The sequence below is a fragment of the Convolutriloba macropyga genome, chromosome 8 (genome assembly GCF_964194025.1).
Source record: "Convolutriloba macropyga chromosome 8, txConMacr16.3, whole genome shotgun sequence".
In the NCBI taxonomy this organism is placed as follows: Eukaryota; Metazoa; Xenacoelomorpha; order Acoela; family Convolutidae; genus Convolutriloba; species Convolutriloba macropyga.
In genome coordinates, this window is record NC_134475.1 from 3553190 (window position 1) to 3578338 (window position 25149).

Here is a 25149-nt window from a genome sequence, read left to right on the forward strand (position 1 = left end):
ATATATATATAATATATATATATATATATATATATATATATGTATATATATATATATATATATATATATATATATATATATATTTATATAAAGTAAATAGAAATGCCATAAGATTAAAAAAAATTATCAAATTTGCCAAAAAATTAAAATGTCAGTAGAAAAAAACATGAGCGATTCCTTGAAAACGATTTATTTGTTCATTGGACATTGGACGTCACTTGACTGTAAATTGGGATTTTCTTTAACAGAAACTTGACATGAAAAGTCACTATTTTCTAAAAGACATAAAAAAACTCAAAAAATAGGGAAAGGTTTAAAAAACAGCTCTCGAATAGAAAGAATTTTACCGGCAGTGAACTTCACTATCAGACAGAAACTAGCCTTTTAATGCCTTTGGTCCATTACGAACATAAAATTAAATCATTTTGTGGTGTAAAAATTAATTTTGAATTAACAATTTGAAAGAAGAAAACTTAATTTGCACAAAAGTTACGTTGAAAGTGAACAATGCAATCACGTGTACACATAATAGTTTAAACCTCGATAGATTTTCGAAAAATTTTAAAAATAATAATTTCAAACTCTACAATGGACGAGCTTTTTGCTGAAACCACTCACATTTCTCTACGATGAAATATCGATCGGCCAAAATTGAATGAACAAAAACAACCCATTTGGATATCTAGTTCCTACCCCCAAAAGTAGGGTCGGAGCAACTAGCATCTTGCAAGATGTCTGCATGGGCCAGTTTTTACTGAGAAAAGGAAGCAAGGCCGCAAACAGACAAGTACTGACAAAACACAGAAGTTCGCTGTAGTTCCAAATCATCATCGAAGTCAACCGTTTAAGGTGAAATTCAAAACCACGAACTTGATCACCATAGGTTAACTAAAAAGCAGCTGGCAGAGGTCATTTATTTCGCCAATACACAAGTCAAAATTAGAAACTATAATGAACTCAAAATTCAAAAACTAAAACTTTTTTTGAGACAATATATTTCAAAGCCATCAAAAGCAAAACTTGTCACCTCACAAAATATATAATTCATAGAGGCTCTTTCAATGAACCCTTGAAAAATAAGAACCGGTAATAATATCACTAATACAAAAAGAAATAGAGGCAATTTGAAACGGGCTAAACGAAAATGCCTATGGTGTCCAAGCCACCATCACTTGAAAGTTATAACCTGAAGGAATTCTACAAAATCACTAATGTTTTCTTGAAAACTCAATAGTACAAGTCCTTGAAGAGATTAAACGATAGCATAAGAATAAGAAATGAGAAATAAAAGCAAATTCAAAAAATCGCTAAGAGCTCAAATAATTACAGCGTCGACGCCATTTCTATTGAAGTTCAGTTATGATTTTCAGAGAGCCAAATTCTTTTCTCATGACTGAACAATCTAGATCAAACCTAAAAAAGAACAAAAAATAGACAATGAACCAAATAATTCAACAGTTTGTTTTATGGACTGCCAAAATCAAAATCATACAAATACTCTGTAAATACTCAAAAGAAACATAAAATGAGTCAACTGCGCAAAATTGAAATCGCAATTAGACAAGTTTATATTGAAAAATAATGGCAGCCAACATAAGTAACAAAAAATACGATAAATATCACAAAAAGCCACATATTATTTATTAAAATATTGAGTAAAAAGCACAAAACTCAATGGTTGTCCCCTAGCTGGTTCAAACTATAGCATCAGTGCATCTCTAAAACAAATCTATCAGCCTTTAGGATGTTTCCAAAAAATCAGAAGAAAAAATCAGCGAAAGTCTATAAAATTTTATGGAAAATTAAGTCGAAAATATTTCTAGAAAATCCAAAAAACCTTTGCTCCAGGACATCAAAGTGATACCGATAATATATTTATTCCTCAAATATATCGATCTGTCAAAACTCATTGAACAAAAAACTCAGTTGATCATATAGTTCCTACGCCACCATGCGGAAAAAGGAATTAATTAGTAGACATCAGTATTGTAAAGAACTAATTTGAATTTAGAAGTAAACAAGTAGGCTCGGTGATATGAGTTTGCATATAATGTTCCAACACAGATCATCCAGGTTTTTGAGTTAGTTGACTACCAAATGAGAATGGTATGTTCAAAAATCGCTTATTGTCCGGGAACAATTGGTGTATCTACTTTAAAAATCGGTTTAAATTCAATCTACTATACAAGTTAGCCATAAAATTTTTAGAGGACCAATGATACCTACTATTAAAGATAGTAAGCGACAAGACATACAACAAAATCTATCAAATTAAAAAAAAAACATAATGAAGAATTCAAAATAGCATCAGAAAAAATTTAATTAAAATCAATGGACGTACCTTTTATCAGGAAAGGTAGGACCAGTCTTTGTTGAGAATCTTTAACGACTAGACAAAAACAAAAAGCGCAAAGTAAGCAAATAGCTGTATAGTTTCCGAATTAAGTTTTTATTCAAAGTCATGAAAACCCTTAACTATCAAAAGGAAATCAACCAATGGCTTTATTCAAACCTTCATCGAAATTTCTGAGAGATCTCTGAAATTATTATGTATGTCCATTGGCCTTAAGTGGCACGTAAGTTTGGCCGGTCAATAATTGAGTTATAATGTGAGTTTTGTCAATGTCCACAAGGTCACACGATAACAAAAGGAGCAAACACAAACAAAAATCGCAAGGTCAATTCAATTTTGGCATGAAACAAAGTCGAAGCCTGAAAAGACATAAACTATTCAAAAAAAAAATAATAAAAATACTCAATTGCGCCTTCTTCTAACGCCATAACTGTGGAATAAGACTTCCGATTAAGATACCATTAATGTCATAAGAACAAGGCAGCAAAAAAATCAAACAGACACAAAGAAGAAAGCTCGTAGTATCGACGCCAAAAACAATTATTTATTTAAAAAGTAATGAACAACACACTTGAAATAGAATGTGATTCTTTTTGCTGAGAGTAATGTTAAAGGGGCAGATATAGGAATAAACTGGCAAACATCCAAAAAAAACATTGTTTTTTGAAAACAAGTTAACGGAAACCAAAAAAAAATATAAAAACCAAAAACAATAGGTGGAATACTCCTCTACTGGGGATAAAGCCAATCGGATAAATCATTAGTGAGACTAAGTTAATAGACCACAAAATAAAATGTATGCAGGCAGAACTTAAAACTCCACAAACATTCTTTAGCAAACGGCGTTGTAAGCCAAAAATCCATGCGCATTTCTCTGAAGTTCTTATGTATGTCCATTGGCCTTAATTGCTACGTATAATTGACCTGTCAAAAATTGAGTTATAATTTGCAATCATTCTGGTCAGTAATTAACAAAAAATATAAAAGGCAAAAAATATTTTTAAAAAAATACAGCGATTCATAACAATCCGAACAACAATCCAAAATAGGCAGAAGTCAAGCCGTACAATTTTTAACTGAAATTATCACGTATTTACATCGGCAACTCTTTTGGAAATTGTTTTCAATGTGTTAATAATTAAGTTTTGAGTTGAAATGATTCTGGACTGTATATAACAAAAACAACAAATCAGGCAAAAATATATATTTTTAAGTAAAGCGCCCCATTTGTTTTTGAAGGTTGCTTAAAAGCTAAAAGTCGACAAATAGACCAAAACTGATCTTTTCATTGCTGCTTGTTCGTTAAGACAAACAAAAGTGCTCCTAGTGGTAACGAAAGAGATAGTTTGACCAAATAGTCAATATATCAAAAATAGGACTACAAAAAGAGCTTCAAACGGTAGCAACACTCGAGTTTTCATAGAAAATATGCAAAAAACAAATTGTTCGCGACAAAAAAATTATGGGCTTGACGGAAGTAAAAGGGAGTGTTTTTTATTAGACGTTTAAGAAGTTGCCAGACCCCAAATGCAATCAGAGTCCCCTTCGTTGCAAAAGTCAACGATGAGACTAAACTACACTTGCTATCGCTGCGCAGCTGTTAAAAACTCAATTGTATCAAATAATTGCTTAAAATTTTTTTGGCAAAAAAATATCTTGTCATGTCATAAATTAATAATGCATATTAAGTAAATACAGTTTTAAATTAATTAAGGAGCGTTAAAATGTTGGTTCCAGAACACTTTCTTTGGAACCCGAGGTAGGACAGCAGTTTTTATGGCTTTATTACCGGTCCAACTGCACAAAGTGGTTCAAATAAGCACAATTGATTCCAGTTTTTATTAAAAGAGGAAAAAATTGCTGAATTTCCAAAAATTTAGCCAAAACTTCAGGCAAAACAATTGCTCAAAGCAATTCAACTTATTTATTACCATTAAACGTAACACAAAAAAAACTACTCAACGTGGTCTCTGATCGTGACCACTCTCTGATCAGACTAGTGTGCGCTCCGATCAGCCTCTGATCAGACTAGTTTGCGCTTGAAACTGCCTCCTATCAGGCGGACCCAGACCGAAGTGACCTCTGATCAGACAAGTTCAAGAGCATTGTCGAGACAGAAGTATGCTGGAAGCTTTTTCCAGACCTTGTAATTCGAGCGCAATGAAGATCGTCTGATCAGAGCACAATTTGGTCAGGTCACCTCGACCTGGGGCGGTATCATAATAAGGTAGCACTCTTGAAATCTAAAAAGAGTGGCTCGGAATGTATTAATTGGAGTTTTCTTTTTGTTTGTTTTTCATGAGTTTCAAGTTTTTTTTGTCAGACTGATCAGAGTAAAATCAGAGGAAAAGTCATGATGTTCAGAATAAATAGAGAGAAAAAATCATTATGTTCATAAGGAATTCAGAATTTTAGTATGAATTTTTCTATGAAATGTCTAAAAAGTGCCATGATCAGAACTCTGGTCATAGTAAAAATCATATCGGAAATTCTATGATTCAGTACTGAATTGTTTTGACACACAGATCCGGGCCAGTACTGGTCTATTTTAACGGTAGACGAACCTGATTAGACCACTTCCCAGTTTTCCCAGTTTTGAAAGGCAGTTTTTCCTATACAGGCGTGATTAAGACTTGGCGTTCAGCTTGAGTAAATAGCTTCCTCCGTCGGGTTTTCTTGCTCCACGCTGTAACAACTGTGCCTCTAAACTCAAGTGATTAATGTTTAATTTACGTAAATTAGATTTAGTCTGAGGTAATATGAGCGGCTTTTTTTCTCAGCCCCCAAAACGTCGAAACTAATATAGAAAATAAGAAACCGTTACGGGTGATATTCAATACTCTGATTCGACTCGGGAAATGATGATTGTAAGTACGCCGTGTTCATTTAGCCCTATAATTTTCCTTAAAATTTATCCTCTGTTTTTACAACGTGTAAGGTAAAAACTGTCCATTCCATATTAAAATGCAGCATATATGGAAAACCCCGAGATTTGATTGATTCAAAATCTTTTCCTCGTCCTTCTTAATTGCTTCTCTATCGACTATTTTTAATGCGGGAAAATGTCAGAAATGAAGAAATTTGTGTGTATTTTGAAGTGAATTAAAAAGGATTTAAGTGAACAAACTGGAGTGTTTTTTGCTATACTTAAAATTGGGGTATGTTCTTTTTTGGGGTATGTTCTTTTGCCAGGATATGTTCTTTTTTTTTGGATAGGGAAAATCCTAAACTCATTAATTTCGTTAATGATCGGAAAAAATGTTAAAATTGACTCGTTGACTTTGTTTTTTTTTATTCCCCTATCCAAAACGTTGCAAGTTGAACATAAAATATGCATTAGCAAAAAAAAGCCTTTAGATATCAAGATCCTTTTCTAAATGAAAAGAATTTTTTTTTCTCTTTCCTTTTGAGCTCAAATAGTCTTTTAAACTTTTAACGAGGTTTATTTTGATGGAAAACTAAACTGAATACCAAATCAAGAATATTACAGGTTGCACCAGCACTGTATTGGGGTTATCACGACATTTTTAGACTTAAAATCAAATTTTAAAGCCAATTAAAATCTAGTTTCATGTCTCATCAATTCTTTGGTCAAGTTTTCGTCAATACTTGAAATGTATTGAACCACCTTTTTGGCTCATGTGATCAGGTTTCAAATTTTCGCAGAAAACTCATTGCATCATACAATAATAGTGCATCAGATATTTATGAACAAAGTATGGCAACCAAGCCTGACCACGTCGTAATTTTCAATTTAAGAGAACTAAATTTTCAATTGACAAAATGCAAAATCCCGATTTCAAACAAAGTCAGAAGTTCAAAACTAAAAAACAACGAGCGGGAAAATGATAAAAAACAACAATTCGAAAATTCAAAGGCAATCTTGGTTATAATATATTAATTAACTCAGTAAATTGCCGCATAAACAATATAAACAAAATATAAGAAAACAAAACAAGATTTTCCTGACACCTGAAAACATTTGTTTCTGGGTCCACCATAGACACTAGAGTTTTCAGCACAGACCACAAAGTGAAGTTAACTGCAATCTAAACAACAAACTGTTGTCACAAAGGGGCCAAATAGAGGCAAAATCGTCGGTTCTTAAAACCCAGATAAACATTATTTTGTGAAAAAACTTTTTTTTGACACAAGTATGTAAAACAAAGAGCTGTGAACAATCGCATGACGACAATGTCACTGACGATTTGCTGGACGAGGATTTTTACTCGATGTGATCTCAACAGAAAACAAATATTGCGGAGGACGGCAATTTCTGAACAAAGAGCTTCTGGGCGTTTGAGATTGATGAAAATGAAGCGAATTGTGAAACCGGGCCATGAAGGAAATGTGGTTTAAATAATGCCAAACAAAGTTCACGATTTACAGGATTACCTAGGAAATATTGTGTCGATTGAACTCAAAGAAATTGAGAGCAAGAATGTGAAGACGTCAAATTTGAGGCAAATTGTGAAATAATTCAGTTTGCGCGATTAAAAAAGCTAGAGGAGTGGGCAATCTCCCAGCTTTAAGGAAGAGCGCTGACTGATGGTTTTCAGAACAAGCCAGTAGGTCAACAAACAGATGACCACCAGAAAAGCACATGCTGAAAGTTACTACGAATGAAAACGTCGTCAGAATCTGATGAATGCGGGGGTGTATAACTTTTTACAAGTTGTTACATCTAGTTACATCTAGTTTTCTTGGAATCGAATTTCTGTTGCCAGAAGAGCAATCGATAAAATGCACAAAAATTGGAGCCGTTTGGAAGAATCCAAGATGGAGCAGCCAGTGACAAACTTCAGGAAAAATTTCAGCACTAGGGAGAAAATGGGTATTTTTTGCATTTGCCTGCGTTAATATATATTTTAGGGAGAAGTTGATCAAGCACTGGAGCCATTGTAAGAAATTTTTTCAAAGTCTTCCAATAAAAAAAACATAACAGTACAAGTCCTGAAGTACATTCCAAGGAAATAAATGAAAAACTTAGAACTACTGTATCTGACCAGCAGATCAATTGAACAATGCCAGCCAAAAAGACTAACAGTCTCGAAAGTGAAGAAAAAACCCAAACAAACTAAACAAAAATATATTCTTTGCAAAAATTCTGCAATCGTTCACCCTGAAGGCCAAATTTCATCCATTTAAATATACCCATTAATCCAAGCACAAACATTGAGCAGGGTATATTGGCCACTAAAGAGAGAAAGTTGAGAAATTTGACATACAATTTAAAATAGAAGATTGCAAAATTTACCAAAGTTTCTTAATATTGCAATATTAAATTATTCAAAACCATTGTCTGACCCACCATTCTGTCCAGTGACGCATTTGCAAGAATTATAAAATTTTCATTGACCCTTAAAAATCGATAAGCTCAAAATATGAAAAAAAATTCAAAAAAATTTTAAATCAATTGCAATTTTTATTGAACATCTCCAATTTGCGTTCTCTTATTATGTTCTGAACAATTTTATTGTCACCAGTAATCCAATTGAAACCCTAAAAGATTTCCAACGGCCCGTAAAGATTGATAAACTCGAATTAAGATAATTATTTTCAGAAGATTTGAAAAAAATTCAATTTTTTCAAAAAAACCTTAAAAAATTGTGATATTAACAACTTGAAAACCATTCAATTGCCCCTAGCTGCTACCCAGTAAGATTGTATTGAATTGTAGAAGCGGCCTCCTCTGGCCCTTGAAGCTTGAGTAACCAAACAAAATAACAGAAACTTCTCTTCAAGAAACAAGAAAAATCGGAATTTTCATTAAAAAATAGCAAAAATTCGTGATATTGAGTAATTGAAAAACAAAATCATGCTTTAGAAACTATTCAAAGCCAGCTATTAAGTCATAGATGAGATTCTATGGCACCTGATGCTGGGAAAACTAAAAAATGACAAAAACTTGATAAAAATTCCGAAACAAATATGAATTCGCATATCTGTTTGCAGTACCAAAACATATATTAGCTAATATGTCCGTCAAATATGCTTCTCAAAAAACCTTTATCAACTTTGACAAACGTCATATTGCAACTGATCAATCAAGAAACGCAAAAAACTGAAGAATTGCACGATTTGATCTCCAAAACTTCTAAAAGTGATTTTTTATCCTTAAATTTACGACATCCCATCAACTGCATCACCCTGAGCACTTTATAAACTACCAAATTCATTGTAGATTTTCTAATGGAACATAACTCCCACTGAGCTCTGCCTGATTATCCCGTTTTAAGAGGTCAAATTCATTGAAAAATGTGTGAAGACGTCTTACAATAAAAAAAATAGCAGGACAAGTCCTGAAACACATTCCAAAGCATTGAATGAAAAATTTAGAGCTACTTTATCTGATCAGCAGAAAAATTGAACAAAGCTAGCTGAACAAGACGATAAACAAGAAGACAAACTAAACCGATCAAACAAGTAATTAAAATTCAACCATTGCCAAAGCTCTTGAAATTTTTACTCTGAAGGGCTAATCTGAATTATTTAAATAAAGACATTTAATCACGACAAAGCCTTGGAAGGGCATTATTGGCCATTGAACATAGAAAAATTTCAGATAAACGACAAATAGTTCAAAAAAATTTGAAAAAATCGAAGTTAATTCTAAATTTTACTATATACTAAAACATTTTTTTGTCTGTTGAATCTTTTCAGCAACCGAGATTGTTGCAAAGTTATATAAATGCTAGACTAGTTCAAATGTTGTGTGCATTTTGGCTTTGTTCGTTTCTAGGAAGGAATTTACGTTATTTGTAATATTATTGCTTTTGATTCGGAAAAATTGTCTTGAAACTGTTATTCCAGTACAAGGCAAATACCTCTCATTGGTCTCTTGATCAATTCAATTTTACTGGCAGTGCTGCGAATTGTCCGTTTTTGACAAGATCTATTTTGCAGCAGCTTACATGGTCTGATAAAGGGACACTGCACAGTTACAAAGTTTCACCAATTCAAACAATCACCAGTTCATGTTATTTGATCGATCTTCCGAGCAACAGTGCCTTCTGCCACCAAACATTTTTGGTCTCTATTTTTTGGCCTTCTGCCACCAAACAAACAGAAGACGACAGCTTATGTCACATCTTTTATGTGGATAAGTTGTTTCTGTTATTCCTCTGAGACAACACCAGGCAGCAGGAGGAAGTTTTGTATAATGTTGTCTTTGAATTTATCTCTATACAGTAGCTCACAAAAAATCTTAAGTGATAATTTTTTTTGCGACAAAATGGTTCTATCTGGTTCAATTACTTCATTGTCCAATGTAAAGTGCTCTATCCAAATACTTTTTACCTATGCTAATTAGAGTTTAGATGTGTTTGAAGTATTGTATCAGTCTTCTCTTTTGTGCAAAGAAGAAAAAAATCTGTTCCCGATGAAAAATTGTGAAAAAAATGAGAGCCCATAAAAATTGGTTGATTTTTTTAACACTAAACAAAAAGGAAGCAACCAGATTATAACACCATGGTGGGAAACTTTCGCTAGCAATGATGGCACGCAAATAGCCAGAAAACCTTTAAAATTAAACTTTGAAAATAACCGAGAAACAGTCAGAAATTGGTTTGAAAACAAAACAATTGATCCGAGAAAAAGCTAAAAGCAATTCAAAAACACTGTTCAGCTTCTCAATTCCATGTGAAAAAAGAGCGTCGCAACACTTTGCACATTTTCAACCATGGGGCTCTTGGCCAACAAGAAAACTCTAACTATAATCTTTTTCAATTTTTTACCCCAAGTGAATATGCTGCGAAAACTGCTAAGAAACAACTGAAAGCCCCTCAAAAGGACCCAATCTGAGCTTACCGCACATCCCATGGTGTTAGCATATTGTTGGGGACAGTTTTGGGAGGGTTTATGGATAGATCGCGAAAGTGGAGGAAAATTAATGCCAAGAATTAGAACGTTACCAAAAATTGGAAATTTTTACTGGAAAAGTTTTTATATTCTTTTGAATGGGAAATTATCTTGCAATACTTGTTAGACTATCTATTATTTAGGCTTGCCCAGTAATGGAAAACGAAACAAGACTTGAATTTAGATTTGCCTGAAGAAGAAACTTGTCCAGTACTGATATAGGCTTGGAATTTGGCCCATGATTTCTTTTTCCACAAAACAGCAGGCTATAAATTTCAAGGCTTTTTATGTTCAAAAATTTTCACCTATGCAAATTGAATAACTCATTATGTGTTTTGAAATGAATATTGTATTTTGGCGCTTGTTTCGGAGTTAATTGCTTTCCGTTTTCTGTGTTTGCTAGCGTGTCCCATAAAGTTGGAATAAACGAACGTATAAAGTTGAAATAAGCGAAACTGGAAATATCGCGAATGACTCCTTATTTTGAAATTAGATGCTGCCGCTTTTACAAGCGACAAGATGTAATATAAATTATCAAAAACTCTTTCGGCTGCTCAAGAAGCTGAGTGGCACGCCATCTTCACAGCCCGGTTCTCGAGCTTTACGGCCCCGGTTGTTCAGAAACAAACTCTGATCGGTTGTGGGCTTTTTTATTTTGATTTCAAACTTTTTGACTAAAAGTTATTATTAATTTCCAATTCAATCTTCTGTTTGAGATCGAAGTACAGCGTCCCACACCGAATATATTTTTCTGCTTGAAGATGGTAGCTTTGCTATTGAAATGCTAAGCAGAAGATTTTCTACGGTGTTTTCCTTGAAACAACTTGAAAGGTGCGATCAGGTTCCAAAATGGCGAAATGCAGAAGTTCCTATGTACATAGCCAGAAGGTGGCTTCCCTAAATATTTGTAATTTTAAATATCACAAGTTGTTTGTTGTAAGAAGTTTTTCTCGACTCTACAGAAATGACATAAATATTATGACTTCGGTCGTCCTCGATAAAAGCCAGAAGTTTCCAGTAACCTTAGGCAGAGTCAAGTAACTTGTACTCCGTATATTTGTCTGCTACTTGATGATTTTAATTTACCGTGTTAAGTTGTTCAATTGATAAAGAAATCAAAAACTTCATTTTTGCAAAACTGGAAATATCGCGAATGACTCCTTAGTTTGAAATTAGATGCTGCAGCTTTTACAAGCGACAAGATGTAATATAAATTATCAAAAACTCTTTCGGCTGCTCAAGAAGCTGAGTGGCATGCCATCTTCACAGCCCGGTTCTCGAGCTTTACGCCGGCCTGGTTTCTTACTCTAATTACAATTGAATGAAAATTGCGTCAAAACTAAAAGTTGCTCGGTTGTTAAAAAGACTCTAACATTAATTTGACTGACGTTAAGAAAATCCTCAGTGATAAACTATGTTCAGTGACGCACTGAAGTTTGTATAGCTTCAATCAAATGAGAGCAGTGTTTCTAATTTCAGAGTTGCACTCTATTCAAACAATTCGATTAAAAAATAAAATTTTATATATCAGATACGGCATTATGTTCACTTATTACTGATTGCATGATTAAAACCTTTATTTACATTGTAGATATCAAGTAAGTGCGCTGAAAATTTTAAGTACCTCAGGCACCGATGTCAGCAGCAAGAAATTTGGTTTGCCTGATATAAGACTACTACTAATTGTCTAAGAGATCACATAAAGAAAACACGAATATGTGTTAGTATAAAGAGATGGAATGCTGAAAATCCGCTTCTGCACCATATAAGCGATAATAGCCACATTTATGGATGTGATGCAAATCGGTTAGATGGATCCAAGTAGAACTTAGAAGTTTCCCTGACCACGTGCCAAAACTTTTGAACGCTCCGAGTTTCCCTTGCCGATGTTGGGAGTGGGGATAGGGACCACAAATTTTATAATTTGAAAGGTTATTTGTTGGCATCTGCTGGCGTTTGATGCTGTTCAAATGTGGCGCTAACAAATACATTGATAACTTAAATTGTAGAGACATGCTATCTCTTCTGCTTTTATGCTAAATACATTGAGCAATTTTTTTAAAGCCCGAACACTCTTTAAATTCCAGAATTAGAGGCTTTCCTTACAGATGCAGCATGGAATGGGAGACGAGAAACCACTCCGGAGAGCGTTCTTTATAATTATCATTAAGAATGTGTTTTATCTCCTTCATTTGGTTTGTGACTCAAAAACTGCTTTTAAAACCAATTGGCGTGTTTACAAAATCCGCCAGTTTGAGCTTTCGACGTTATGGCGAATGCACAATTTTCCTTTTATCACGTTTTTTATCAACTGTGAAAACCGCTATGTTGCTGGTTTCACTTAATTAGAAATTAATATAGTTATTCTCCATTACTGCTTTCGGTTGCAAGAAAAATTACAATCAACATTATTGAAGCAATTCAAATCATGAGCTATATAAATTTTAGTAGACGTTTCAGAGCTCTTAAACGGAAGTTTCTTCTCCTATTTTATACATGTTGATGGGGCCTTTTTCAGACATTTTGATTTTTCGGTAGTAAAAAGAATTAAACCCCTTTTGTCATTTTGCTATTTTTGTGATTTTGCAGTTGACTCTCATTTTTTTCAGTTTCTCGACCCACGCAATCTTGTTAATCAGATCGAATGACTAGAGATATTTATTTCCAAAACATAACCCTAGTAATCAAAGAGTTAAAAAAATCTTGCAGGAAGCTTGCAAGATAATGCATAGTTCTTCCATTTATCTTGCAAGATTCGAATAATTCTTGCTAGAATCTTGCAAAATTTTGTATTCTTCATGCAAGAATCTTGCAAGATTTTGAACTCTTTTTTGGTTAACTAGCTGGATGACAATGAATAGAAATATGTATCGATTAAAAAATTTAACAGTAGCTAAGTGAGTATTGGGAGTTTTTCACTCTGGTTCAAAGGTATCAGATGCCATCCTAAAACCGGAAACTTTCAATGAAAGTGTTGTAAAAACTTGTTTGTCAATTTTGAAATTTGAAGATGAATTTTCAATTCTTTCACAATTTATGCAAAAAAATTCTGGAAGTAACGTCTTTTACTACGTTAATTTTGGATAGCAACGTCGTCCACAAATTGGAAAAACTTCTGCTTGATTTAGTTCTTGAGACTTTTCTATGTTGAAGATAAAAAACCATTATTATTTTCAGTTTTCATGGGTATTTTCGCCATAAATTTTGCTTTTTTATGTTGATATCTTTGACCTCTGGTCAGAGCAACAAGCGAGGAGAGGGAATACTGCGCTTAAGTTACAGGGGGTGTATATGTATACGTTCGATCGACAGTCTGGAAAGTTTTTGTTCCGATCCACTTTTGTTGGGAAGGAACTATATGCTCAGCTGGTTTTTCTGTTAAGTCAATTTTCGCTGATCAATATATTTATCGTAGCAAGTCGGGAGAGTTGAGACAATCTGGAAAATTTTTGTTCCGATCCATTTTTGTTGGGAGAGAACTATATGCTCAGCTGGTTTTTTTGTTAAGTCAGTTTTCGCTGATCGATATATTTATCGTAGGGAGTTGAGAGAGCTATCTTTAATTTGTCATGCGTAAAATATCATAGCTTGTGATGCGTAGAATATCATAATAAAAACCGTTCTTTTTTCAAATTTTGTTTTGTTCCGAGGATTTACGGAGGTTTTTTGTGAAAATTTCACTTCTCACACTTTCTTTAGACTTCTTTTTTAAAAAACAATTAATGTTAATTTTTTCACAATTATTTCAAAATTTTCAATAATTACGGTTTTTAGTAGCACTTAATGATGTCGAGCCATTTTTTTTCTCATTTAAGGTTTCTTAGAATTTTCAAGTTTTGAGGATGATAGGGTAACTGCACTTGTTTTGTTCATTTCTCCCGTAATTTATGTTGAAGCTTTGATCACTTTTGCTATAAATATGAAGAAACTGTTATTGAATAAACTGTTATTGTTCGGCTAAGTTTTTTAAAAAATTGGCGCTTTTTCTTTTTTCATGAAAAGTGGCACCAAAAATGCTCTTTAGCCCACTTTGATCAATTTGAACGGTAGTGCGAAAATAAAAACGGCTGACAAATTTTTTTTCACTCAGATGGTTCTAAATTTAGCTTTGGCTCAAGAGAACGTGTTCTTGAACTAACAGTTTGGCGGCTTTTTGCTAATTTGAACTAATGTTTACTAAAAACAGCTTTTTATCATTTTGGAAATAAAAACATTTCAGCTGCTAAAATACTTATCACACAAATCTATGGAAGACTGTTTTTTCAACAACAGCCAGCCATAGCAGGAATAATTTTGGTCTAATTGTTGATTTTTACAATGAAAGAGGATTTCGGATTGTATTTTGGCAATAAAATTTTAAATAATTTTTTTCTTTGTTACTCAACTTACAGACAAGTCTGTTTCTTCAAGTCAATCAAATCAACAAAAAAAAACATGTTTATGTCAAAAGAGACCCAAAGTATACGTAACCCAATACGTGTTTTAGAGTAAAACTCATGGTTTTTAAGGCCGTCAATTAATTTTTTGCAGTTTTTTTATTGAATTCGTGAGTTTTGCCTGCATTTACAGTTCGTTTTGTGGTTCTATGACCGCGTCTAATTGATCGAAGGTCATATTCACTATCTGTGGAGCTTTTAAAGAACATGTGTATTCTCTCAGTGGATACCTTATGACTTCTCGCTGATCAACCTCAATAGTAATTCAAATATCTATATTTATTTTTTATACTTCGACTATTTTGTTAGATTAGATATTTTGATAAGATTTGCATCATTTATTCGTAAGGCGGACATGAAAATGGCTTACAAAACTTTTTTTTTGTAGATGGGGGCTATAGTTGGCTCCGGTTTGTAAGAATGTGTTCTGAAACAAACAATTTAGCAGCTTTTTGCTGAGCTAGTTTTCGATGTAGCAGCTAGACTAATCGTCCTTCATTGTTGATATACTAAAATTTTTCATTTCACAGGTACCTCCTACGCCTTTTTACAAACAAATAGGGTTTTTCAACAGCACCGCAGCTTTTGCTAATTTTGTTCTTATTGTTGATGTTTGCAATGAAAAATGATTCGGAATGTTATTTGTTTGTCTCTAATATTTTTAAAAGAATTTTTGCAATTTTTCTTTCCATTTCGAGGTAAGTCTGTTTAATGAGTATAACTATTCCCAATTCTTATTCCTTGTCTTTGGAGCTATTAAACCTACTATCTATTCTTTTTAAATGATATCTAATGATTTTTGGCTAATATAACTCGATACTTATCCACAAATCCATTTTTTACTTTGATGCATTGATCATTTTGTCTGATTAGCCAGCTTAGTATCATTTGTTTTGTAAGACGATCGGCATAAATTCGAGTAGTTTTTGTCTTATTGTCGAACTTTACATTTAAAAAATTATTCGAACTGTTATGGGGCGCTAAGCTTTCTGAAAAAAATCTTTTGCATTTCTTTTAGGTCTATTACTGCGAAGGTCAGTTTCACATCAAATTCAATTATTGAAGCACCAATAATATGGGCATTTGAGGGCCAATTAACATCAAGGGTTTTCTTCGCCTTCAAAACTGTGTTTGCGTAAAAGCTCTTTGAAATTTCGTGTTTTGCTATTATTAGTTGTTATATTTTAGTCTTTTGTCTTAGTCTTAATATTGATATGGCCAATTTGTTTCCTAAGCCGTTAAAAAGTATTCTCATTTAAAAGTTCAGTTGAAATTTTATGGTTGCTATGACTTTAGGTTATATAAGTTTTATAAAAGTTTCTTTTCAAGAGGATCATGGGTTTCTTAGAGGTTTGCCATTTTTATATAATTTCTGTCATCTTATAGCGTAGTTTTAAAAAATAAAGCTCGCATATTCTCTTAATTGAATTAGAATAGTGCTCGTCGCTGTGTTATCTTCAATAGAATGGTTTCTGTCTTTGTTACTACAAATTTTTAAAACTTTTTCAGTTTTAGAGATTTTCTTCTTTCTCGTCCGATTATTACATTAATGACAAGTCAGATATCACATTATTGGCGTTCAAAGAAGTCAAATTTGATAATATTTATTGATTAGATGATGATTTTAAACACCGTTTTATGATTCGGAAAGTTTTTTTTGCAAGTTTTAATTGACTTTTTTTGTCTGTATTTGTTCTTTTCGAAGTGGCATGGCATTCTGCTCAATGACCTCTGGCGGTATTTGGAGGTATAAATGAAGTTATTTAAAGATTTCAGTTGATAGCTTATGGTTTTCATGTCTTTTAATTTAATTGTCTTCAAAAAGTTATAACGTATTTTTACTTGGACCTTTTTGATATTTGTCTGATTTTTTAATGGTTCTAATAAAACAGGTCACATATCTTCTCTGGTGCAGTTCTATTGCTATTAAGTTCTGCTCTTTTAAAAAATACAGGCAATCTATTTTAGTCGCAATTATTGCTTGTTGTTTTCATTTGATTTTGTTGATTGTCTTGCCTCTTAGTCTTCTTTAATTTATGTAGCGGTTTTTGCTCGAAACGATTTTTTACATGGACGCACTAACTCTTTTTGAACAATCTTTGAATCTTTGGAAGTTTCTTATATCTTCCTCATTTGGTAGACAATTAAATCAAAAATGTGATTGAGCGGGTTCGAATAAATACGTTTGATCAGCAGAGCTTCCGGACGTGTGGTCTGAGAAAATATGATTAAGATCGCATGCATATATTAATCCGAATGAGCTCGCTCCCTTTTAAACACACCAATGGTACCCCGCTAAGCAGATGTTAAGTCTCCTGTTTGATTGGAAATATAAAAAATACCCAGTAGATTGTATGAATATAGCCGCAATTGATTCTCATAAACACAATGGTGATCAAGGGAAATTAAAAAAAAGCAAATTTTTTGGTTTCACGTTGTACTTGAGCATTCTCCTTTTTTTAACGAGGGGATACAGGGTGTAGTATCAATATTAATAGGCATTAGAGTTGGTAACTAAGATTTTAATATCAAAGCACCAGTAGCAGGCATTTAAAATTAGGCTTCAAGGGTTAATCCTGTTTCTGTTTTCCATTGCGTTTTTCAACTCCGACTCTGCTGGTTGGCTGAGCAACTGTTGCTTAAAAGCACTTTGAGCAAATTTAGAGATAAGTGAGACTAACCTAGAGAAGTCAAAATATTTCATCCTTACTTGGGAGCGAGCTGTAAACTAAAGTAAAGCGACCATAAAAAAGAATTAGCCAGAAGAATTTGATTGAGTGGTCGCCTCCGCGAAAATCTCCCTAAATCTTCCAGAAAACAACTACGTCTCAAAATCCCTCTAAAAAAACTTAAAAAGCAATTTAATTTTTTTTTTTGAAATATTCAGCATCAAAAGCTACCTAAATAGAGAAAAGACAAATTTAATTAATTTTCCAGATAAAAACGAAAATCATTGTTTTGTCAAATAGAGACCGCAAAATGGTCAAGTAACAATAGGAGGGCCATAATAGGCAAATAAACTTGTCTAATTTTTAAGAAAAATTGAAATGAAAATTGACAAAAAAGTTCCAATTTTCTCTACTGTTTGTCATAGTGTTGACCCAAAATACTGTTTATTAATATCAATAACATCAATTTAGAAGTAAAAAATTGACATACAGGGTTTTTGGGGCAATAGGAGTTTCCTCAATCACTAATGAACCCAATGAAATAAAATAATGAGCAAAAAATTGCCTAAAAGTAGCTTGAGAAAGAGCGAAAGCGATGAAAAACCTCTGCATTATCTTAAGCCTGAGTTTAATATGCTATAACTTGAAGACCCTATCAACACAACATTTTAATTTATTAACTTGGCACAGCCAAACTTTTAATCGGAAAAAAAGTGAAAACAAAAAATTGAAAAAAATACACGTAAACAAAATTTTTTAGAAATTCGCTCGTTTACATTATTTTTCCACAAAATAATTTCTCGCTATCTCGAAACAACGGCCTGAACTACTCTCTACTTCTGTTCAACCCTCGGAATGCTCAAAGTTTTTGACGCGTTTCATTTCCTGCTACAAAATTCACCCCAATAAATTTGATTTAAAATGACTCTCTACCAATACTTCGTTTTGAGCGGCAAAAAAGGGCCGTTATAATAGCCTGCCCAGAAGATGAGGTCAGCTATTCAAAATAGTACAATATCTGAAACCAAGTAACATAATAATTTTTAGGGTTTTTTAAATATGCTATTGAACTGAATGAAATAACGTTTTTAAACACGTAGTATAAAATTCTTTGAGACAAAAATTTGGTACTTTACAAAGAAATTACTCTTGATTTTACAAATCACAGATAAAATTTAATCACTGCAGATAAAGTTAAAAATGAGAACACTACAGTTCCGTTTATTGTATCTAAAAATTTTAGATTGTTGTCATCTAAATAGGCAAACTTGTCTATCGACGTCAAGGGTCGAACTGTCAGCGCAATTTCGCGCGTATGATAAAAGAAATGCGCTGACTCTACCGAATTTTTTATAAGAAAATCGCTGGGTGCAATTAAATGCCTTTAAATTTAATTTTTTCAGATTTATTCCTTTACTTATTATCTAGCACTTTCCAGCTCAATTCAGCGCAATCCCTACACGGTTTTCAAAAATATTTTCCGCAAACCGGGGTACTATAATTGTACAAATTTAAAACATGACCACTTTCTTATGTTGCCAAACTGGTGCAAAGCATAATTTTCAGGGAGAACAGACCAGAGCTCTGCCTCCGTCCGCCAGAATTGAGCTTCCAGTTACAAAACTAGCTCTGGAAGAAGCCAGAAAAGCAATGACATCCGCAATTTCTTCAACGTCGCCATTTCTCTTCAAAGGGTTCAAGTGTTTGCTCTTTTCGGTGTACGCCAGCAGAGCTTCGTCACCCATGCCTGCTCTGGTCTGGATTTTGGTTATAACTGGACCGGAATTGACAGCATTGACTCTGATTCCGTACTGAGCCAACTCAAGAGCCAGAGTTTGGGAATACATGTCAAGGGCTGACTTGGTCATGCAGTAGAAGCCATAATTTGGAAAAGCTTGCCGCCCACATATTGACGAAACCATTACAACCGAACCTTCAAGGAACTGTTTCTTTTCCGCCACTAGACCCCGGTAATCGTTTTTTTTTGTTTTTAAGAACCCGTACATAACGCCAAAATCAGTACTGGGCAAGTCTGACAGCAAGTCTTGGTATCAGCACTGATTCAGAGCTACGATCATAGCACATTTTAAATTTGTCAGTCTTGTGCAAGTCGTAGCCAAGACATGGCAAGTCTTAATCCAAGTCTTGACATTTCAACAATATTAAAATTGAGATATATGTCATATCAAACAAAAAGGGTCAAAACCGGTTAAAAACGGCCCCGACACAACTGAAGTACCTTCAAATAGACCCCCGGAAAATTTGGCTTTGACTTGGGAACCAACTTGGCGTATTGCACAAGTCAAAACCCGAAAACTTGTCAGACTTTCAAAACTTAATTTTAAAAATTCCCAGTAATGATTTATAAAAAAAAGAATTGGATTTACACTTGGCCAATGTAATGATTAAGACTTAGAATTTAGTTTGGTGATATGAATCTTAGTTAGCATTAAAAGAGATGAAATAAAACATTGAATCGCAACTGTCTTCTAGCGCATTAACTAGCGTAGTGAGAGATCTATGTATAGCTTGGTACATTAGACAATACCAGTTCTCAATAATGAATGCTAATGGTCAACATGTCAGATGTGTCACGCCCCGTGACAGGGTAATTAACAGATGAAACAAAGTACTTAGATAAATGGAATTTAAAAAAAATAAACATAAGCAATAGAATGTTAGTTTTGTTGGGCTTGTGATTTTATCTTTGAACCCTGGCGGGTTCTCAGTTTCTACTATTTCAATCCGCTACTCTATCGCCTCTGATTTAAAGTTATGAGTGGTTAAGTTCCTCCCGCTTTTCCACCTCATTGTTAGTTTGGGTTGGTTTGCTGTAGTGGTTCGACAATTACCACTGTATTGATCGCTGATTGAGTATCTTCTCCTTCTTCTTTGGGAGCATTGCGGATTCTTTTTAAAATAGTTAGGCATCTTTTTTGAGTTTCTGTTGACTGCGTGGGTGACATAAACATTAGAGCCTGGGTTCTTACGTATTTGTCTGGTTCTTTGACGGGAGAAAAGGCTGCGTCCACTAGTTCTTGAACCATGGAACCTAAACATAAGGTACTTAGCAAGATACCCCCCATTTTTATTATTCAGTTAGCGTTTCCTAATGTATTGGAATGTCTAATTTCCTTTCCGGATTTCTGTGACGTTTTCCGTTAAATTTTGCGTTATTTTTTCTGTTAGTTTTTGTGTAGCATTTTTGGTACTTTTTCTCTATAGTTTTATTCGTTAGAAGGTTTTATTTTGGTTATACCTCTCTTTTTTTTGAGCTTGCATTTTTCTGCGGAACTGGAGTTGATTGAGCAACAGATTTTAATGGTAATTGCGGATCTTCAGTCTTCCTTGCTCTGATTTCTTGTTTGTCTTCAATCAATGCTTTCGTGTTAGCATCGAAGTCTGCGGTCATTTTGGCTTTGCTATCTTTGGAATCCGTTGAATCCTGATACGGGTTGCCATCTTGGAATCCTGAAGTATATGATGGGTTGTCTTGGTTGGTGAGATGTGGTGTTGCGTTTTTGTTCTCTGCTCTGTAGTGGCTTAGTGTCACGTCCATGTCACTGTCCGATTTATTTCCAGAGGTATCCAGTACTATTGAAGTTTTCTCCTCTTTGTCGTTTTCTCGCCTCTCCTAATCTACCCTGTTTTTGAGGAGGTATTCTTGTATGGCGTCAAGTGAAACCTTTGCTAAAAGTCTGTATTTGCTATCGTAGTACGTCATGTGGAATCCTTGCGGAATCTCAACCTCCTCGTTTAGGTCATTGTCGGTGCCTTTTGATTTCGTAATGAGCAATTCGGACGACAGCTGTTGTTTTTGTACAACGCCAGCTTGTTTTATCGGCTTGAGGCTACGGTTTCTATTCAGATTATTTGTTCTTAATTATTTTATTGTTTGTCGTTCGTTTTTTTGTTCCCCGTTGTAGATGAAATTGGTCTGCCGTGATTCTGAAATTTATTTAACATTTCGTACTGTTTAGCGATTAACGGTAATGCCTCGATTTTGTGGTTGGGTTTACCGTTAGATTTGACCGCATGGTCTGTTTTGCTTTCAGTTTTGTAAAATTTTGGTTTAAATTTGGGTTTTTATACCTTTGCATATCATTTTTTTTTGTTGGAATTACCTAAAACTATCCAATCTGCTTTTCTTGCTTGGGTGTTCCCGTTAATCCTTCGGACTTCCTGAGGTTTTCCAATCGACTGCATGTTGGTAATTGAAAGTTTCAGTGGAGGCCAAATTTTTTGTCCTAGTATGTTTTCGTTTTTGGTTCATACAAAGTTTTTTTAGTGTTAGTTCTTTGATTGCTAAAATTTTATTTATTGGACTAAAAATTTATGTTAAGTAGGGTTGTAAAGTTGGGTGTTCTCAGTATGTTTTTCTCGTTGTTTCAATGGAGCTATAGTACGTAAATCGTAACATGGATAAATTATTTCTCAATGGTTGCTAGTGTGTACGTAGGGTGTTACTTATTCCGGTTTGTTGTTGTTTTCTTTGAATATTTGTTTATATGTTTGGCTGTTGAAGCAACCATTGCATTTTGACATAAATCTTTCCTTGTTTTTATAAATGTCTTTAGAAAGAGTGATAATTGCAAGTTTCCCAATGCTAATATTGATTTTGGCGTTTTTCCATTTCGAATTACGGTTCGTTGCAACTATTGTGTATTTCTTATTTCCTTTTCCCGCTACTGGCCCGTAATGATCTATCTGAATTTCTTGGTGCGGTTTATAAAGGGGGTCTCATTTTTCCTAGGTCTGTTTTACTCGTACTAGATTTAGTGTTTTTACCTGTTTGTAGGCATTTTATGCAGTTGCGGGTTTTGTGACGTATGTCTTCATAAATATTTCGCCAGTAACCTAACTTAGACTCCTCTTCCATCTGGCCAATTTTTGTAGTGGCTTTCATTGACAGCATTAAGAAACCATCTACGCAGGGCAACGGTTAAGATGACGTTTGTTCCTCAGAGTACCAGTCCCAGTGCTGTGCAAATTTCATTCTGGATATCTTGATAGAGCAGGTTTCCGGTCGATTTTTGCTTGTGGTGTCGCCAAAAGTGCGATGTCCACGTTTGTCTCTGCTACCAGATCCTCGAAATTTACATTGGTCTTTAGGTAGATGGTGTTAAACTGGTTATGGATCGGTTTAAACACTCAATATGTTTTTTCCGCGTCGACAAGTTGGATGGAGGATGTATTTAGTGTCAAATTAATACAGTCTGCTAGGTAACGTTTTGGCTCGTCCTCTTCCAGTACGTAAGTACAATTGTCGGATGTAAGATAGCTAATAATGGTCTTTTTTGTTGCTGAGTGTTCCTTATCTTTCTCATCCGTTGCACCGTCTTCGTTGAATTAATTACACAATTTACCCCCGCTACCATTTTATAAAGGGCGTTCGTTTGTAGTAGATTTTCACAGAGGGATTACAGATAATGTCTAGGTCCTAACTTGCACGATAACAAGATGTTTGATTCCTTTTCGTCACTTATAGAGTTTACAGCCTCTGAACTTCTGTTGAGTCGATCGTTGAAATTTGAATCAAAATGTTCACTATCTTGTGCGACCAATTTTCAGCTCGAATTTAGGCAAAATGCGCTAAGCAAATTAGTTGTTTCAATAATAGCTTGAGAGTATTCAATTAGAGTGTTTTTTTCGACTTATTGCATAAGGCCGTGAAATGTCCATTTCGTAATGTGATTTGTTAGTTTGCTTTTTCTGAGTCGTTTTGTTTCAATACCAGTTCTCAATGATGAATGCTAAAGGTCAACATGTCAGATGTGTCACTCCCCGTGACAGGTTAATTAACAGATGAAACAAAGTACTTAGATAAATGGAATATAAAATAAAAAAAACATAAGCAAAGGAATGTTAGGTTTGTTGGTCTTGTGATTTTATCTTTGAACCCTGGCCGGTTCTCAGTTACTTATATTTCAATCCGTTGCTCTGTAGCCTCTGATTTAAAGTTGAGAGTGGTTAAGTTTCTCCCTATTTTCCTCCTCATTGTTAACTGGGGTTGGTTTGCTGTAGTGGTTCGTCAATTACTACTGTATTGGTCTCCGATTGAGGATCTTCTCCTTCTTCTTTGGGAGCATTGCGGATTCCTTTAAAATGGTTAGGCACCTTTTTTGAGTTTCTGTTGACTGCGTGGGTGCCATAAACATTAGAGCCTGGGTTCTTACGTATTTGTCTGGTTTCTTGACGGGAGAAATGGCTGCGTCCACTAGTTCTTGAACCATGGAACCTAAACATAAGGTACTTAGCAAGATACCCCCCATTTTTATTATTCAGTTAGCATTTCCTAATGTATTGGAATGTCTAATTTCCTTTCTGGCTTTCTGTGACGTTTTCCGTTACATTTTGCGACGTTATATTTTTTGTGACGTTATATTTTCTGTTAGTTTTTTTGTAGCATTTTCTGGTACTTTTTCTCTATAGTTTTATTCGTTAGAAGGTTTTATTTTGGTTATACCTCTCTTTTTTTTGAGCTTGCATTTTTCTGGAAATGGAGTTGATTGAGCAACGGATTTTAATGGTAATTGCGGATCTTCAGTCTTCCTTGCTCTGATTTCTTGTTCGTCTTCAATCAATGCTTTCGTGCTAGCATCGAAATCTGTTGTCATTTCGGCTTTGCTATCTTTGGGATCCGTTGAATTCTGATTCGGGATGTCATCTTGGGATCCTGAAGTATATGATTGGTTGTCTGGGTTGGTGACATGTGGTGTTGCATTTTGCTGTCCGCTCTGTATTGGCTTAGTTTCACGTCCATGTCACTGTCCGATTTAATTCCAGAGGTATCTAGTACTTTTAAACATTTCTTCTCTTTGTCCTTTTCTCGCCTCTCTTCATGTACCCTGTTTTTGAGTAGAGATTATTGTATGGCGTCAGGTGAAATCTTTGCTAAAAGTCTGTATTTGCTATCGTAGTACGTCATGTGGAATCTTTGCGGAATCTCAACCTCCTCGTTTAGGTCATTGTAGGTGCCTTTTGATTTCGTAATGAGCAATTCGGACAGCTGTTGTTTTTGTACAACGCCAGCTTGTTTTATCGGTTTGAGGCTACGGTTTCTATTCAGATTATTTGTTCTTAATTATTTATTGTTTGTCGTTCGTTTTTTTGTTCCCCGTTTTAGATGAAATTGGTCTGCCGTGATTCTGAAATTTATTTAACATTTCGTACTGTTTAGCGATTAACGGTAATGCCTCGATTTTGTGGTTGGGTTTACCGTTAGATTTGACCGCATGGTCTGTTTTGCTTTCAGTTTTGTAAAATTTTGGTTTAAATTTGGGTTTTTATACCTTTGCATATCATTTTTTTTTTGTTGGAATTACCTAAAACTATCCAATCTGCTTTTCTTGCTTGGGTGTTCCCGTTAATCCTTCGGACTTCCTGAGGTTTTCCAATCGACTGCATGTTGGTAATTGAACAGTTTCAGTGGAGAGTGAACTTTTTGTCCTAATATGTTTTTGTTTTTGGTCCATACAAAGTTTTTTAGCGTTAGTTCTTTGATTGCTAAAATTTTATTTATTGGACTAAAATTTTATCTTAAGTAGGGTTGTAAAATTGGGTGTATTCAGAAAGTTTTTTTGGTGTTGTTTGAATCGAACTATAGTACGTAAATCGCAACATGGATAAATTATTTCTCAAAATGTCTTTAAAAAGAGTGATAACTTTAAGTTTTCCTGTGCTAGTATTGATTTTGGCGTTTTTCCATTTCGAATAACGGTTCGTTGCAACTATTGTGTATTTCTTTTTTTCATTTTCCCGTTACTGGCCCGTACTGATTTATCTGAATTTCTTGGTTCGGTTTTTTAAGGGGGTATCATTTTTCCTAGGT

The 25149-nt window shown here is 34.2% G+C and overlaps 2 protein-coding genes across 2 annotated transcripts in view; both read right to left on the reverse strand.

The window, feature by feature from the left end:
• Nucleotides 1-17353, reverse strand: part of LOC142344325 (otogelin-like protein) — a 75498-nt gene extending 58145 nt beyond the window's left edge. Inside the window, exon 1 of the mRNA XM_075395913.1 lies at nucleotides 17331-17353. Within this exon, the coding sequence (XP_075252028.1) occupies nucleotides 17331-17353 (23 nt within the window). The remainder of the gene's footprint in view (nucleotides 1-17330) is intronic.
• A 1352-nt stretch (nucleotides 17354-18705) lies between these two features.
• Nucleotides 18706-19381, reverse strand: LOC142344397 (L-xylulose reductase-like). The gene has a single exon (XM_075396009.1). It carries the CDS (start codon nucleotides 19322-19324, stop codon nucleotides 18881-18883), a length of 444 nt encoding a protein of 147 aa, XP_075252124.1. The 5' UTR covers nucleotides 19325-19381; the 3' UTR covers nucleotides 18706-18880.
• Nucleotides 19382-25149: the final 5768 nt, after the last annotated feature.

Coding starts and splice junctions, on each gene's coding strand:
- LOC142344397 (XM_075396009.1), bottom strand. CDS start 19,324: ATGTACGGGTTCTTAAAAACAAAAAAAAACGATTACCGGGGTCTAGTG.